This window comes from Podarcis filfolensis (assembly GCF_964270895.1).
Source record: "Podarcis filfolensis genome assembly, chromosome: 1".
In the NCBI taxonomy this organism is placed as follows: domain Eukaryota; kingdom Metazoa; phylum Chordata; class Lepidosauria; order Squamata; family Lacertidae; genus Podarcis; species Podarcis filfolensis.
The window spans coordinates 85,347,449-85,364,657 of record NC_139604.1 but is presented as its reverse complement, the minus strand read 5'-3'; the positions used below and the strand labels follow the sequence as shown (position 1 = coordinate 85,364,657).

At 44.2% G+C, this 17,209-nt stretch overlaps 2 protein-coding genes across 10 annotated transcripts in view; one reads left to right on the top strand and one right to left on the bottom strand.

The window, feature by feature from the left end:
- CHST1 (carbohydrate sulfotransferase 1) overlaps window positions 1-3,014 on the top strand; it is a 56,279-nt gene extending 53,265 nt beyond the window's left edge. For 6 of the 7 annotated variants that reach the window (XM_083587142.1, XM_083587141.1, XM_083587147.1 and 3 more), the window contains one exon: window positions 1,023-3,014. In XM_083587142.1, coding sequence (XP_083443268.1) covers window positions 1,067-2,332 — 1,266 coding nt within the window. In that variant the 5' untranslated portion in view covers window positions 1,023-1,066 and the 3' untranslated portion in view covers window positions 2,333-3,014. Of the gene's footprint in view, window positions 1-359; window positions 415-1,022 lie in introns of those variants that run through there. The other variant, XM_083587144.1, reaches the window with a different exon arrangement.
- An 11,156-nt stretch (window positions 3,015-14,170) lies between these two features.
- Window positions 14,171-17,209, bottom strand: part of LOC310757724 (transmembrane protein 263-like) — a 299,944-nt gene continuing 296,905 nt past the window's right edge. For all 3 annotated transcript variants that reach the window (XM_083603280.1, XM_083603279.1, XM_083603281.1), the window contains exon 3: window positions 14,171-15,042. In XM_083603280.1, coding sequence (XP_083459406.1) covers window positions 14,756-15,042 — 287 coding nt within the window. In that variant the 3' untranslated portion in view covers window positions 14,171-14,755. The remainder of the gene's footprint in view (window positions 15,043-17,209) is intronic.

The following is a 17,209-nucleotide window of genomic DNA, read 5'->3' as shown; positions in this document are numbered from 1 at the left end:
ATGTTGCCTCTTGCTTAGATGGAGCTCTCTCTCTCTCTCTCTGTCTCTGTCTGTGTGTGTGTGTGTGTGTGTGTGTGTGTGTGTGTTTGGAAACCTCTGGCTTTTGTGTGGCTGGCATGTAGTCAATTGTACAAAGACATGTGTCACAACTGTTGCTCCTCCTACTGCTTGCATCCTCACCCCTGTTCCTGAAGGATCCTACTTGTTAACAGGGAGAGGAAATTTATGACAGATTCAAAGCTTCCTTTCACAAGCACCAGACGGATTCTGCGCATTCCCAGTTTTGTGTATGATTTGCTGGGAAATGCTTCTGTGTGTTCAGTTTCATGATCTCATGAGCCCCTAGGGCTCATGGAATCAGTTAAAAACTCTGGAAGCAAATGAGAACAGAATGGATTTTTCAGTGATCACAAGGTAAGATGTCGGTATACCTGCATGATTTCCCTCTCCCTCTCTCCATAGTCCTATGCACTTTCTTTTTCTCTATGCATGTGTGTGTGTGTGTGTGTGTGTGTGTTGTGTTTCTGTTTAACCTTCAAAGAAGCTCAGAATTGTTGATACTGGGGTGATGAGGCTGGCACATTTTACCCTTAGCTGTCTGAGGTAGGTCAATCTAAGAGATGCTGAACTGACCCTGGGGTCTCCGGTTTACTTTATTAGTGATTTACTTTATGGGTAACCTAGTGATTTGAACTTGGGTCTTTTAGGTCTAACTGGCTTCTGGCAATGAGGCACTTACTTTGCTCATCATGAAGTACTCTCCCCCCCTTTCCTCACCTATCCTAAGCATAGGTAAAAGCAAAGCTAAACAAATGCAATTCCACAAAGCCCCAGACTTGGCTGTTAGAACTGACTAGAAATAGACCAAGTTCATAATTTGCAGGTTTTGACATCCTTGCTTAATTTATTCTTAAGAGGTTGCAGGGTACCATGTTGTCCACCCACAAATTCAGATTTCACGGGCACATGAATTTATCTGTGGGGGTCTCGTATTCAACCCGGCTGACTCTCTTGTGTTGCAGATACTAAAGCGACCTGTGAAGAATCTCCATGAAGGTGACCAGCCATGCAATGTTCCTGGAAGGCTGTCCTCCTACTTGCTTTGGCCTCCATTGCTATCCAGTACACAGCCATCCGCACCTTCACGACCAAGTCCTTCCACAGCTGCCCTGTGCCTCCCAACCCAATGAACTGTAGCCTGAACCAGGAGATTGAATCGGCCGACCGGCTGTGTGATGAAAATCCCACCGTCGCTTACAACACCTCCAAGAAGACACATGTTCTGATCTTGGCCACCACCAGAAGTGGATCCTCTTTCGTCGGGCAGCTCTTCAACCAGCACTTTGATGTCTTCTATTTGTTTGAGCCCCTTTACCACGTCCAGTACACCTTGATCCCGAAGCTGACGCAGACGAAGGGCTCTACGGACCGGCGGATCATGCTGGGTGCTGGCCGAGATTTGCTGAGAAGCCTCTACGACTGTGACCTTTACTTCCTGGAAAATTACATAAAGCCCCAGCCCGTGAACCACACGACGGACAGGCTCTTCCGGAGGGGGGCTAGCAAAGCTCTGTGCTCCCCACCAGTTTGTGAGACGTTGGCGGCATCCGCCGACATACCTCTGGAAGAAGGCGACTGTGTGAAGAAGTGTGGCACTTTGAACCTGACCCTGGCCACCGAATCATGTAAGGATCACGGGCATGTTGCTATCAAAACAGTGCGGGTGCCAGAGGTCAATGACCTCCGAGCCTTGGTGGAGGACCCCAGGCTCAATTTGAAAATCATACAATTGGTGAGGGACCCCAGGGGCATCCTGGCTTCCAGGAGTGAGACATTCCGAGACACTTACAGACTTTGGCGGATCTGGGATGGCACAGGCAGGAAGCCCTACAACTTGGACGTGACCCAGCTCACCACCGTCTGTGAGGACTTTTTGAACTCTGTTTCCACCGGGCTGAACCGGCCGCCTTGGCTCAAGGGAAAATACATGCTGGTGAGGTATGAAGACCTGGCCAGGAATCCCTTAAAAAAGACCGAGGAGATGTATGAATTCCTTGGCATTCCCATGGACAGCAACGTGGAACGATGGATACAGAACAACACAAGGGGAGATCGGTCCGCGGCGAAACACAAGTACGGGACTGTCCGGAACTCGGCGGCGACTGCAGAGAAGTGGCGGTTCCGCCTCTCGTTCGAAATTGTGGCGTTCACGCAGAACGCGTGCCAGCAAGTGCTGGTACAACTGGGCTACAAACTGGTGTCCTCCGAGGAGGAATTGAAGAACCTCTCCATCAGCCTGGTGGAGGAGAGGGACTTCCTGCCCTTCTGGTAATGCAGACATTATTAGGGACTCGTGTTTTAATGCTGATACGAGCCATTTCTAACTATTGCCTTATTTTCCTTCTTCCCCTCCTACTCTCTGAAATTTGCACTAATTCTTTGAATGGAAGTCTCCAAAAGAGTTAACATGAAGAAGGTGCCCCCGCTCTCAGACCATAGTATGGATTATGAGTATTGGGTCTCTTAAGAACAAGAGCTAAAAACACAAACTGCGGATGGGTAGCAATGTTTACAAATCACACACACGTAACATTGTATAAAAGGGAAAAAAAGTAACCCTCAGGCTTTCCACACCGAAGGGCACCTGAGGAATTATACTTTTGCACTGTTTACTTTTACAATGTAAGAGATAACTATAACTATATATATATAAATATATATATATATGTCTAATTTATGAATAGTGTTGTCATCTCCCACCTAACTCCTCCTGATTATGAGCAGGTTTTACTGTTAGCTGAATGTGGAAAAGTCTCCTTGTTTTAAATCTTGTTTTGATATGTCTGAGTCATGTTATCAGGCTGGTCGCTGATCCATGGTTTGTTGAGTAACACCTATGACATTTATTTGTGCCAAAAAAAAGAAAGGAAGGAAGTGGTTTGCTGAACATCAACAACAATACCTTAATGCTTTATCTCTGTGTTTTCTGCAAATAAAGAATACAATAAAATCAATTGTTCCTGGAGGGACAAATTCACCAGGCCAGGCTCAATGAATTGTCAGACCATTTAACTCTCCTCAAGACCAAGTGTAATGGTGGGGGTGGAAGGGGAAGGATGTGTGCAACTATTAGACTTTTAAAGATCCAAAGATTGATAGCAGAGTACATCATAGGCAGACAGGCTGATTATCTGATTGTTAAGTGATGAGGTGGAGAAATAATGGCAGTTCCATGATCCGTATGCATTTTAACCTCCTGCCTTTTTAATGTGTAGTAAATTGGAACTAGTTACCTTGATATAACAAGAAGAAGAAGAAGAAGAAGAAGAAGAAGAAGAAGAAGAAGAAGAAGAAGAAGGGGAGGAGGAGTTTGGATTTGATATCCCACTTTATCACTACCCGAAGGAGTCTCAAAGCGGCTAACATTCTGCTTTCCCTCCCCCCCACAACAAACACTCTGTGAGGTGAGTGGGGCTGAGAGACTTCAGAGAAGTGTGACTAGCCCAAGGTCACCCAGCAGCTGCATGTGGAGGAGCGGAGACGCGAACCCGGTTCACCAGATTACGAGTCTATCGCTCTTAAGCACTACACCACACTGGCGTAGAATTATAAGAGTATTCTAAGCCTGCTCAAGAACTCCCTCCACCTCCCCAACTAAGCTGGCAGTTTTTTGTTTCATCTAGAACCACCAAGCACATTAGGGAAGAACTTGTGATTCCAAGGAGAAGAGCGCATGTCTGCATGCATAATGTCCCAGGTTCAATCCCCGCCATATCCAGTTGAAACGATTTGAGGCAGCAGGACTGCCAAAGACCTCTGCTTGAAATCTGAGAGACCTGCTTACAGCCAGATACAGCAGTGCAGGAACAGAGGGAGCAATGCAGCATAAGGCAGCCTCATACGATTATTTACCCCCTATTTGCCCTGTTGCTCTGGTAGGTTCACATCTGCATTAGAGCCTGCAGCAATTCTAGAACTTCAAGGTCTAGTCTAGCCTGCCTAACAGTTCTAGATCTCAGCAAAGGAACCCTGTGAGCTGGTGTTCTATGAGGGTTAATAAAGTATTTCCAGCTCCCCCCAATATCATCGCTAGTATTCTTTGCAGGAAGCTATGGCATTAAACAGTTTTGAAATAATATAAAACTGTGTGGGTTTATCTACGCTGTGGATGTTAATTGACTTCACAGTCACATCCTTTCCCACAGCGAACTCCAGGAGTCTGTGGGCAGGGCTAGGACTGTCTAGAGATTTCTTACCGCTCTTACCAAAATAAAACCTCCAGGATTCTTTGTGGGAATCCCTGGGAATTAAAAAGGAAATGGCACTATGTTCTTCTTTTAAAGGTCAGTTACACAAGTAGACTGTGTGGGGTGGGGGTGGGGCAGAAGGAAGAGGGAACCATGGCATCAGAGGCAGTGTCAGGCTGGAAGGTGTGTGGGGGGGAACCTGAGCAGGATGCTTTCCAGGGGGTCTCCCATGCTCACCCTCTCTCCCTGCCTCACCACGATGTGCTCTCTTCCCTGGCCTCTTCCTTCCTGCCACTTGAGAGAGGGAGAAAGTGAACAAGTCCCTTTCTTCTTCACTTTATTAAAAGAAAAGAAAAAGGACCCATTTGTTCCCTCCCACTACCTGGTAAGTGGGGAGGGAGAGGCAAAAGGCTCACGTTTCCCCCCCTTACTTACTAGAAAGAAAAGAACAAGGGTCTCCTTCCCTTCCCTTCCCTTCCATCCCATCCTCTAGCTAACCAGGCAATCTGCAGGAAGGAATTCAACATTGCACCCATCTGATCATTCCGGCAGCACAAGCATTTATTTCTTCTTGCCAGACAGAACGATTCCCACTTTCCTCCCTCAACTTGCTATTCTGAGGGTTCTCCAGATCTTGTTTTTGGAAGACACAGGGGACGGGATGTAAGGAGGAGCAGCAAAGCCCTGTTGTGTTAGCAAGAGCCCTTGTTCTGGCTTCTGTTGGCACACCAGGTTAGTTGAAGTTGCTGTTCTCTTCAAAACTTTTTTTCCAAATATTTTTGGGCACCAGCACATCCAACTATCTGCAAAACTTTAAAGAAGGCAACAGAGATCGGCTCCTTCCTGCTCATGCACCTCCCAATTGGTCCCCCAATTTTCTTTCAAAATAAAAGTGGCCAAGTTAACCCCATGGGATTCTAGCAGCTGAAAGGAAAGCTGAAAATCTGGGTATATTCTGGGCTTGTTTCTGACTAAATTGAGCTAATTCCCCTTCTTATGGATATAGTCGTACCTTGGAAGTTGAATGGAATCCGATCCGGAAGTCCATTTGACTTCCAAAATGTTTGGAAATCAAAGCCGCAGAAGTGGCACCGGATGTTCAGCTTCCAAAAATCATTCAAAAACCGGAACACTCACTTCCAGGTTTTGATTGTTCAGGAGCCGATTTGTTCGGGAGCCAAGGCATTCAAGATCCAAAGTACAATTGTATTGAGCAGGAGAAGACAAAGGAGGTGCCTCTTTTTAGCAGCAGATAGAGCAGTATGGCATGCTGGGGTGTGTGCATGCATGTGTGTAGGGAAGCGAGTTGTGTTCCCACCATAGCCTTCCTGTCCCTCGCCTCCCGCCTCCATGTGAGGTAGGTAGTCCTCATGCAGACTCCTCTTTCCATGTGCAGATTCACTCTTGCTGGACTTTGAGCCAACTCATTTAGGCTTGAGCTTGATCTTGATCTTGGCTACTGAATCAAACCTGTGGTTGCTGGATTGTTGGAAGTGGGCATCTGAAGAGCAGTTAACTGGGGTTAAGGGTAAGGGTTGTACATGCTACATTGTGTGTGATAAATAATGGGACTGATGGGGGCAGTAAGTGGAATTACAATATTCAATGGGCAGGAAGATTTGGGGGGGTGCGGTTTCCAGGTAGGAATTGGAAGCATGCAAATGTTTAAGGTTTTAACTATTTATTTTTATTATTAATCCCAGAGGACCAGGACCATTGGTTTTCTGTCAAAAAGAAAATGTGTTCCTTATAACCTTCTGCATTTTATGGTCTTCTCATCTGCATTCCAAAGGTAGCTGTCTTAGAGTCCTGAGACTGAGGCGTAATATTTCTCTGTGACAATGAAACTACGTTCTTGGAATGTTTCTGTGTCCCCTCATTTCTGATGCTGTGACCAAGATTTTAGTTTGGGACATTACACACCAAGACCACCGTGTTACCTACCATGCAAGCAAACAGGAATGCATCTTTTGTATAAAGCTTCAAAAAGATTAGACATCTTTTGATTAATTAAAAAGGAGTGCCTGATTAACTGGGCAGCAGATTTTTTGTTGTTTTTTTAATGTTGATTATTTTTGTATGTAAGTACTTTCAGATCCCTGGGTAGTATATGTCTCTGCAGAAGAAGTATTTCTCCGTTATCACACACATGAGTGCGTCATCTAAAAACAAAGAAGAATGCCTTTTCTTTGGAGGGTTTATTCATATGCAGATTTAATTGATTAATCAATCAATTAAAATGTATATAACTAATTCACTACAATTTATTTTTTTGAGTGACGGCCCTAATTTTGCAAACTGAAAAGGCCTTGGCACAAATAAATGTCAGTCTTTACTACTACATTTGTGTTAACTGCAGAGCCATTTCCTGTTCCCAAAGTGGAAGAGATAAGAAGGTGAGAAGAAGCACATGCACATGTAAGAAGCACATGTAAGAAGCTCCATACCAGCTGCCCAACACCAACAAGTCTTATGTTTATGGAGCCTTATGTTTACAGCATTTCTTCCCCAACAGTACTAGTGGCTATTTGATTGCCTGACACCCTTCTTAGTAGTCATATTTGCTTTATTTTAAAATTGATGCAGAAATTACACAAAATCTATCTAAAACAACTTTTTATGAACAAGAGTTATTTGGTGGCCAGCAATCTCTGATGCCAGTTGAAAAGAAAATGACAAATTAGCTATGCCTAAAACCAAACAACATGGACTGTAGATTAACTCAGATGTTTGCCTCTGCCCCCTCTTTAAAAAACAAACAAACATTTAAAAAAAACAACTTAAATTTTCTGCCAGGTCAACTTGCCTTGGAGGTTTTAAACCTCACCTTGTAGTATCCACCCACAACTCATGCCAACGGCAGCTACTGGAGTAGGGTTGGGGGGGACCCCACTCCATGGTATCCGACCACATGGCTAATGGTGCTCTACTGTGCAGCTGGGAGGAGGAAAACTAACTACAGAATCATTAATCTGCATGGTGAAAGGAATGTTAAGAGATTGGCTTTGAGCTGCAGTCCAAGAAGACACCTGAGAATTGAATGCAACTAGATCTAATGAAAGTCTCATGGGTTGGACGGAGCAGGCGGGCAGTTTCCAAACTGCTCATAAAAGCACAGTAGGCTTCCATAGGCTCTCAGCCTCTATCTTGAGGAGTTATTTCCGCTTGGAGTTGTGATAAATCTCCCAACAGAATTCCAATACTGAGTCAGTGCGCCATGTATCTGTGGGAAGAAAGTCATTAGGCGCTGGTATTGGCTGCCAAACGTAGGGAAGGGAGACTATGCAGTTCCATTAATTTTTCTTCAGTGGCCTTTGAAAGGGCAGGGACATCAATTGCCGCATTGCATACCCATCCCGCTGGGGTGGTTTCACAAGGTGCCCCCCTAGCCTGAAAGATGAAAACCCATTTTAAGTGGGGATGGCTGTGAAAGGTCACTGGAAAAATGAGTTTGGTGGCCTCTCCTCTGGGCTTGTAGAGAAATGAGTGGAGCATTATAAATCATCTCCGCTGTCAAGAGAGAGATGGAGCTGGAAACCTCTAAGGAGAATGAAGAGGAAGGAAGTTGCCTACCCCCCCCCCCCGTATCCTTTCAGGCACTTCAGCACAGTGTTTGTTAATTGCCTGAATGTGTTTGATTGGTGCAGCTGGGTGTTGTTTGTACAACTTCCTATAAGCCCATGTGGCAGCTGCAGACAATGCTCAGCTGTGCCCATTCCACATAAAACACTCATGGTGCAAAGACAAACAGACCCTCATGTAGCACTGCGGATAAGTTTCATACCAGGACTTGTACAAATCATCCATATTGATGGACTGAATACAGACTGAATACAGACCTCGAGGCCTCTCTGTCTGGTCCTTGGGGCTCTTCCTGAGGCCACACCCTCTTCCAAGGGCACAACTCTGCTTCCCAGGCCACATATCCCATTGACCCTGCTCTGCATGCTCTATGAGTGCTTCTGCCTAGCTGGACTGTATCTTTGATCTGTGATGGTGCCTCTTGCCTGCCTGGATTGGGAGGAATGTGTGCATGTAGGCACCTCTGGCTTTTGTGCAGCTGGAATGTAGCCTGCTGTGCAAAGGTCAGCGTCCTAGCCATGGCTCCACCCACTGGGGTCTGGCCCCACCAACCACAGGCACATGATGGATCCTAGAAGGTTGTCAGTGTGGCTTATGAATTGAAAAAGCTTCTCCATCCCAGTGCAGGTAAGGTGGGGTGGGAAATAGGTGAGGGAGGGGGTAAAATTTTTATTCTGTCTGCATTTAAAGCTGAATCTATCAAATTCACACTTTATATGAGAATCAAACCACGGCCATTTGTTGAAATCCACACCTCTCTGAATTTTGTGGTGCAGTTCTCCAACCAATGTTTACAAAAATGCATACATGTGGGGCAAGCATGCATAAAAATGATATGTCATTGAAAGCAACATACAAAAATGGGGCGGGGTGTGCTTGCAAAAAGGTGCACAATAGTTAAAACTGCACCCAGAGTAGTGACTGTGTACTAAAATGCTAATTTTCAGGAGGGTTTTTTTTTTACATTGCTGCAGAAATGTAGAGAACCAATTTTAAGACTGGAAAAATGAGAGAACCAAAACTGACCCATTCTTTCATCCCTAGCTGTAGCCTTTTCTACAGCCTAGGAAACAGGAAGCCGCCTTATACCATGTGAGACCATTCTAGATCACTATTGTCTAGCGCGGCTGGCAGCAGCTCTTTGGGATTTCAGACAGGGATCTTCTCTAGCCCTGGAGATGCCAGGGGTGGAACCTGAGACTTCCTGCATGCAGGCACAGCCCTTCAGCCTCTCACAGTGACTGGCATTCAAGACATCACTCTTAGTCATCTCACATTTTGGTACCAACCTGATCTGTAGGAGGAAAGAAAAGGGTTTCTAGAACAGCAAGGGTTGCAAATTCCTCAACAAAGCTGGACACCACCTGTTCAGCTTCAGAGGCCAAACTCTGCATTAATAAAACACGTCAATAGCAGAATCCTATGCCTGTTTGCTTGGAAGAATGTTCAAATGGGCTTACTCCCCAGGTACGTGTGCATTATGTTGCAACCCAGCCCTTCCTATGCAGGCCTTGGCTACTGATGCACCTTGAGAATATTCTCTTCTGAAGTAAATAAATTACTTGATTGGCCCATTATTGTTTACTCAAGCAAATTAATCCTTTAGCACGCATCTTCCTGTAGCCTAGTTACTTGGTAATAGGGCTCTTACAAAACCTTTATTGGCTGGATTGGCCTGCTTTATGCAGGCACAGAGAAATGCTAAGTATCCCATAGTAACTTATTTCCTGCAATTCATTTCAAGCTGCATTGAAGCTTTAAGAATGCTCCTTATTGTCTTAACAGTGCTGTGCTCTTGGCCCCCCAAAAAGGAGCCAGATTTTGCACAACAGAAACAAAAATTGTCTGTCCCATCAAGCAGATTTGCTCTCAGTTCTGGCATAGCTTATTCTACTCCCAGGACCCTGTGGTTTTCAAATAATTTGGGGGTTTTTTTTCCTAAAAAGGATCATTGTTGTGGGAAAGAGGATAAAAGTTGGCTGCCTTGCCAGGGGACAGTAGCCAGGGGACAGTAGCCATATGGAAAATATAGCAATATGGTGTTTGAAAATTAGTAACCTGGGGGACATCAGCTTATTTGTGAAGTACTCTTGAGATAAGGAGTAGTAGGGAGACAATGATCAAACCCAACGAGGGGGGTGCAATATTCACATATTTCAGCAACTTTCTGAAATGAGATGAAAGTGTTCACTTATGCAGAGAAAGGGTACTAGTTAACTGGAAAGCATGGTCGTCACTCTTAATTGGCTGTGTTTGTCTTCAGCGATATCATCAAGTAGCCGATTCTGAATTGCTATGTAACACTGTGATGTCATCATGTTCTGTATATATCACCTGATTAGTTAATATTATTCAAGGAAGAAAGCAGGGAGATATTGCCCTGGGGCAGCAGTGGCAAAGAAACAGTGGCTGTGAACAATTGCAAATAGCACTGTAAAAGATAGGGGGTAAGTTTGAAAAAATAGGCATTTCACTACACCACAACCCATTTATTTGTTCTCTTGTTTGTTTGTTTACTTTGTTAGCCTCTATCACTGCAAACTGCGACAGAGGAACATAATCATAAACATACATTTTTCCTGGTTTTACACACACACACACACACACACATTTTATATATAAAACAACACACTTCTCTCTCTCTCTCTCTCTCTCTCTCTCTCTCTCTCTCTCTCTCTCTCTGTGTGTGTGTGTGTGTGTGTGTGTAAAAATCTATCATCTCTCTATATCTATCATCTATCTATCTATCTATCTATCTATCTATCTATCATCTATCATCTATCATCTATCATCTATATCTATGATCTACCTATCTACCTATCTGTATGTGAAATTACCTGCAGCAAATATCATGGACATCTACCAGATAAACGCTCCTGAATTATGATCTCATTAGTGGTGAGTGCCATGCTATACCCCAACTTCTTGTATACCTCCATTTTATGAACACGATTTTCTTTAGAACTCTTTAGCACTTGAGTGCTCCTTCACTATAGCTTACAAGAGTGAGAATGCTCATGTAGTCCTTTAAAAATAAGTGCTGGGTGAAAATCAAGGATCCCCCCCTCCATTTCTGTAGCAGTGCACCACCTGTTTGTGGCTTCCCCCACTTTAATTCTCTCCCGCTGACTTCCAGCATCTCAAGCTGAACTGCACAACGTCTGTGTTTAATCATAAGAAGGCTACCCCTTTACAACACAGCAAACCCCACAGCGAGGCTCTCCACCCACACTGTTCCTGCTTATTTCCTTTAGTTGAAAACAAGGATCAAACACCAAACAAGGGGGTTATATCTTAAAAATTTATTATCTTCCAAATATAGAAATGAATATTCACTGAACTACACAACAAAACAAACCCATGCTCCAAACAAAGTGGGTGGGGTGGAGCAGTGTCTATCAAAACCTAGAAATAAACTGCTTATGTTTTAGTAATGAAGAACCGACAGTCACTTGCCTCCCTGTTGTTCATGCTTCCTCGATCTAAAGGGTGCTGTGGGTGGTAGAACTGAAGAGGCAACATCAGTTTCAGCTGGGTGATGTTTTCCAAGGTTGAAATTCTTGAAAGAATGGAGGGGATTTATTTGACAGCAGAAATGAAGAACCCTTGATGGAACCCCAGATTCTTAAGACCAGTACTGGTCCAAGATGAATCTCAGCACACCAATTTCGAAAACACTTCCTGGAGCAGACATCAGTTCCTGCTTTCATCTAGCCCCTAAAATTATGACACACGACATGCTGAAAAAATATGCTTCACCTTGCTACATTTTAGGACTTGCCCACTTAAGACCCCTTTCACACAAGATACAGAAAGTGCCTTTCAACCATAATGTGCTGCTGTTGTAGCACATTATGGATCAGAATTGTGGGAAGAGTTCCTCTGAGCATGTCAGGCCTATCAGCTAAGCTGCTGCCAGAGCCTATTCTGAATTAACAGAGGCTTTGATTCCATTTAGTTAAAACAGAGGCACAGCCAAAGAAAGAAACTGAAGATGTCCTACTCACTCTCACAAGTATCCTATGACTTGGAATGAGCTGCAGCTACTGTAAATTTGACCCAAGGCAGGGGACTGCCTAAGCTCTTTCTTTCTTTCTTGGCTGTGACACCTTAGCCTGGTATAATGAAACCAGTGCTTGTTTTATTCCAGTGAACCATGGAGCACTGCTAGTAAACTACTGTAGCAGTGAGATAGGATACTTTGCTTCCTACGAGGGTTCTTCATCCTACCCGGGGGCAAGGGACCAGAATAAAAACATATCAAGGTGTTCATGCTGCCTGGCCAAAAGTGGCTGGGGAAGCTAGCTATAAAAAGGTGCCCTGACTGCTCTTTAGGATCCAGAGAATTCAACTTGGGGCAGTTCAGTCACAATGGGCATACAATTCTGTGTGGTCAGGGGCAGAACCAGAAAAACCCTCATGGCTTATAGCATCACAGGCTGTTTTCAAGGGAGAACAATGAACAGATACCAACAGAGCTAAACCAGCCATCTTGGGCTCTGCAAATTGCAGAATCATAGAATCATAGAGTTGGAAGAGACCACAAGGGCCATCGAGTCCAACCCCCTGCCAAGCAGGAAACACCATCAGAGCACTCCTGACATATGGTTGTCAAGCCTCTGCTTAAAGACCTCCAAAGAAGGAGACTCCACCACACTCCTTGGCAGCAAGGACTACTCAGTTAAACACAGGTAGGCATTCTGGTGTCAGATGGTATTGCGATAAAGCAACCAAAAAAGGCAGGTATAACAAAATAAAACAGAAAGGTTGAAAGAGAAAAGAAATTTCCTCCAAGGGGAACTACATGCTGCCATGATGCGGAATGAAGCAAGCTTTAGATACTGGTCACTCTAATGGTGCCTGCGAAGATATCATAGTCAAGCAAAGCTGCAAAAAATCTTCAAGAGGTGGAAACCAGAATGATCCCAGCATCCAGGATATGAATAAAACATGTCTTCTGAATCTACTTAAGTCTGCTCCATTTTAAGTATCCAAAGATCAACATCCCTTTCATGAAAGAACCATAAACAGAAAAGGACAGAAAGGAGACAGAGCATCTCGGGCACCAGTCTCAAGGACACATAACTGGAGGTAAGTCCCATTGAAGTCACATGGATTTACTTCCGCAGAAACAGCTTAAGGATTGCAGGAGCAAAGTTTGGTCACTGGCCAAACTGGCAAAGTAGAAGTGGGGGAAAGAATGGGTTTAAAACATGAGCATGGTTTACACTTTCTAAGGATATAAGTGAGCATTGCCTAAAACATTTCATGTTGATGGTATCCCTGCGTGGTCAATGAACCAAAACAAAATTTGAACAACCTCAATTACAAATTGCTGGATTTGTCAGGAATAATGTGTAGATTATTTATGGGCAGGGTCACACCTCAGTTTTCATGGCTTTAATTATTAGAAAACTGATCAAATGCTTACTATATATGATCATAAAACACACTATAAACATTCTTTCTCTCTATTGCACATAGTTAAAATCCTACAATGCCAGGAAAGGCAGAAGTAATTCTAAAACAAGGAACCTTTTTCATTCTAACTAGGTGTACCTGTGGATAGAAGTGGGCTTGTGTGAGAGAGATGAGAAGAAAATTGATGTTGTTATCACCATCATCAGCAGTACGATTTATATTTATTCAAGGCCACTCAATAACTTGGTTGCCTTGGTGCCTCATAAACATATATATTCTTTCCTGTATTGCACCTGTGGAATGGTTGGATGCCCTTATTCACAGCATCTCTGCTTCATACAGGTTACATTTGTGTGGACAGGCCCCATACAGCCCTTCCCCATTTATTTTGTTTTTTAAAAAAAGACCTCTAGTGAACTACAAACCATTAAATACAAAAAATAAGACTAGGGTGACCAGATTGGCAACCTGGAAATTATTTTACCACTGAAAGTTGTTGATGTGTCTAGTAAGGATTGTGGCAGGAGATTCCCACTAGTGGCTGCTGAGGGAGTTGCAAGGAGGTAGCAAGAGCTGGCTCTGTCAATCCTGCACAGGTTCAGACACCTGCTGACTGTCCAGATGGCTGGGCATGGGGATGCTGTCTTCAGTTAGCCGCATGGCCAGTTTGCAGTCATGCACTGTACTACAGTGGTACCTCGGGTTACATACGCTTCAGGTTACACACTCCGCTAACCCAGAAATAGTGCTTCAGGTTAAGAACTTTGCTTCAGGATAAGAACAGAAATCAGGCTCTGGTGGCGCAGCAGCAGCAGGAGGCCCCATTAGCTAAAGTGGTGCTTCAGGTTAAGAACAGTTTCAGGTTAAGAACAGACCTCTGGAACGAATTAAGTACTTAACCCGAGGTACCACTGTACACTGATAGTCACCCCCTTTCTTGCTGCCTCATGTCTTTCCCAGGCAAGGATGTGGACCCCTCTGCCCATCAGCACTTCCCCAACCCCACATCTCACTGATGGCTTTAAGGAAAGAAGAAACTCCAGGTGACCCTTGGTCAACCCTACCAGGATCATATCTGTGTCTCCTACCGGGAAACAGCTCTGTGCTTGAGTTTTCTGTCTAGTGTGTCCAAACAGATGGAGCACAATGCTCACAACTGAAGCTCCTGCATAGCCTCTCATGGGGTGAACAAAGTTCTCCTACGTTAAGGTTACCAGACTTCCCTGTTTCCTGGGGACAGTCCCCAGATTTACAAATCAGGCCCCATAAAAAATCCATTGAAGTTGAAAAGTGTCCCAGGATTCATTGAAAAAAATCTGGTAACCTTATCCTACGTGGGATGGTGCGTGAGTGTGGTTAGTTGTGACTGTGGGCTCCAAGCTACAAAATTGAACCTCAGCCATGGCTAGGAGGTCTGTTCTCCCTTGTATGTGTTGGTGATCCAAAACAAAATGGTATTGCAGTGAGGAAGGTCAGGGACTAAGTGATCTGTCAAAAGGAAGGGTCTAGTCGGCCTTGTCCTTCTTCTTTGTGGTGAAAGGGACTTTGCTGGCCACTGCACTGCCAACAGCTCCCACGCCACTGGTCATTGCTGAGACACTGCCCTTTACTAGTCCAACGCTGGCTGTAGGGACGCTGGCCACTGCTGTTTTGGTGAGTTCAAAGCCTTTGCTGCCAACCCAAGCCACTCCCCCCAGCGTTGCCCCCACGGCTCCTCGGGTGATGCTGTACAGGCCTCCTGTCACTCTCCAGATCATGCCAGACTGTGGCTGTGGGCAGTCTTTCCTAAGGTCTGAAAGATACAGAGACAAAAGAAAAAGAAAAATGAGTTAGATGCTTCTCTCCTGGTCGCTCTGAGCGATTTCAGCATCGTAGGATGTTTCACTGCCAGACGGTGAAAAGGTCAACGTGTCTCAGTACTTGGCCTCACTCCTTCAGCATACATCAGTAGCATACTTAGACGATGTTCTGACCAGCCAAGAGAAATTCATGATGGGACACACTGAAACTAAATGGGGAGCTTGTCCAATCCCTGTACTAATAAGAGCTCACTTCATCGTGACAGATACTGGGAGGAAGAACCGTGAGGTACTTTCAAACCTTGCTCGAAAGGATTTTAATTAATGTATTTGAGAGGTTTCTAGATGCTGCTTTGTCACAATTTATCATGCTGAGTAAATAACAATAGAACTGAAAATAACAATAAAGCCATATAATGCCAATCTAAACATGTATCGTATTACCCAAACCAGCACAAAACAAACAAAATGCCTAACATAGCATAGTCATTCTAAACCCAGAGCAGTCTAATATTAAGTCACGGTAAAAACGTGAGTCTTAAAAGCATGTATGGAACTATCAAGAAAAGGAGCCTGTAGAGCCACTGCTGAGAAGACCCTGTTCACATGGGGGAGTGTAGGAGGAGAAGGGGGGAAGTCAATGCTGGATAACCAAATATGCAGAGTAGCCATCGGCCTATGGGCTCTTTTAGGGGCCCCACAACAATGGATCGAAATAATATTGATTTGATCTTGAAATTGGTTTATTAAAATTGTTGGTTGGTGAAATAATAAAAAAGTATTAGGAGATAATTTGCAAGCTCCCCCACCCAAGATTTCGACTGCCATGGGGCCTCCACAGGGTTTCATCTGGGACTGGGGGAGGTCCCACTGTGCTACTAGGACTCATTACACTGGCTCCTGCTAGCATACCTACTTAGCTGAATCCAGCCCTTGGCACTGCCTACTGTGTGGATTACACTGCTATGTGATTTGGTAATTTGCAGTGCATATATGATATCCACTGTGCTGTAGATGGGGTGTGACATTCCTTGACTACAGCCTGCTTACAGTGGCCCAGGTCAGACATAACACTAAGGGAAGCCATGGCTTAGCACCAATGAGGAAATGTGTTGGTTCCCAAAGAGAACATGGCCTCTTTGCTACTACTCCAGGTCTCCAGCTTCCATGCTGCTGTGAGCTAAGCTCTGGCTTGTCCTAGTATGATGTCTAAACCTGGGTTCAGGGTTTGTCTAACCCAGACAAACCCAGTTCTGGATAATAGAAATGGAAATTCTTTTGACTAGTTTAAAATTAGACAACTCATGAGGTCAATACAGAAACAAGCAGTTTTTCTCCCATAATGAAGGATATAATTTTAATTTGTAAACAGTGGCTTGGTTTGGGAACTACCTGCATGGAATCTAGCTTGCCAGATATTGTGTGAAAGAGGTTTGTTTTGCTCCCTGAGTATGTAATTATGCTTACCTGAAATATACCAGTGACACTCTCTTTTTTTGGGAACTATTGTAATGCTAAATACCTTCCGCTGACAAAGCCCTTTCCAACTCCAGATAAATCAGTATTTTGACTGCTTTTGTGGTCTTTTTTATTTTCTTAAATGTCTGATTTCATATTCTATTCTGCTTTCTCTGCATAAACCCTTCCCCCCCTCTCTCTCGTTCTTTCTTTCTTTCTTTCTTTCTTTCTTTCTTTCTTTCTTTCGCCTTGAGTTATTTAAAAGACCTTACCTGCTAATACACATATCTGCTTGGCACTATGCTATTTGGATACATTAGCCAAGACTATGCAGTAGCAAGATAGGGATGTCTCCCTGTTTTAAATGAAAAATTTGTATAGACTTCTGCGTCAGCCTCAGGTATTCCATTTTCACGTGTGTTGAAGAAGCTTGCATCTATCTACCTAGGTGGCAGTAACTCTGGATAACTGCAGGTTATCCTAAAAATACCAAAACGTCAACCCAAAGTTGATAAAGAGCTACCTGAGAAAAAATATACTGTATGGAAGCACTCAAAAGGATGGAATGGCTCAACCACTTTGCGTGAGGCATGTCAGCACTCAAATCTTTCTGAGAGGAACAGAAGTGGGGACATTCTTTTCAGCCCAAGGCCAACCTTCTGGGGGGTCACAAACCAGGGTTGTGAAGCACCAGAAACAAAA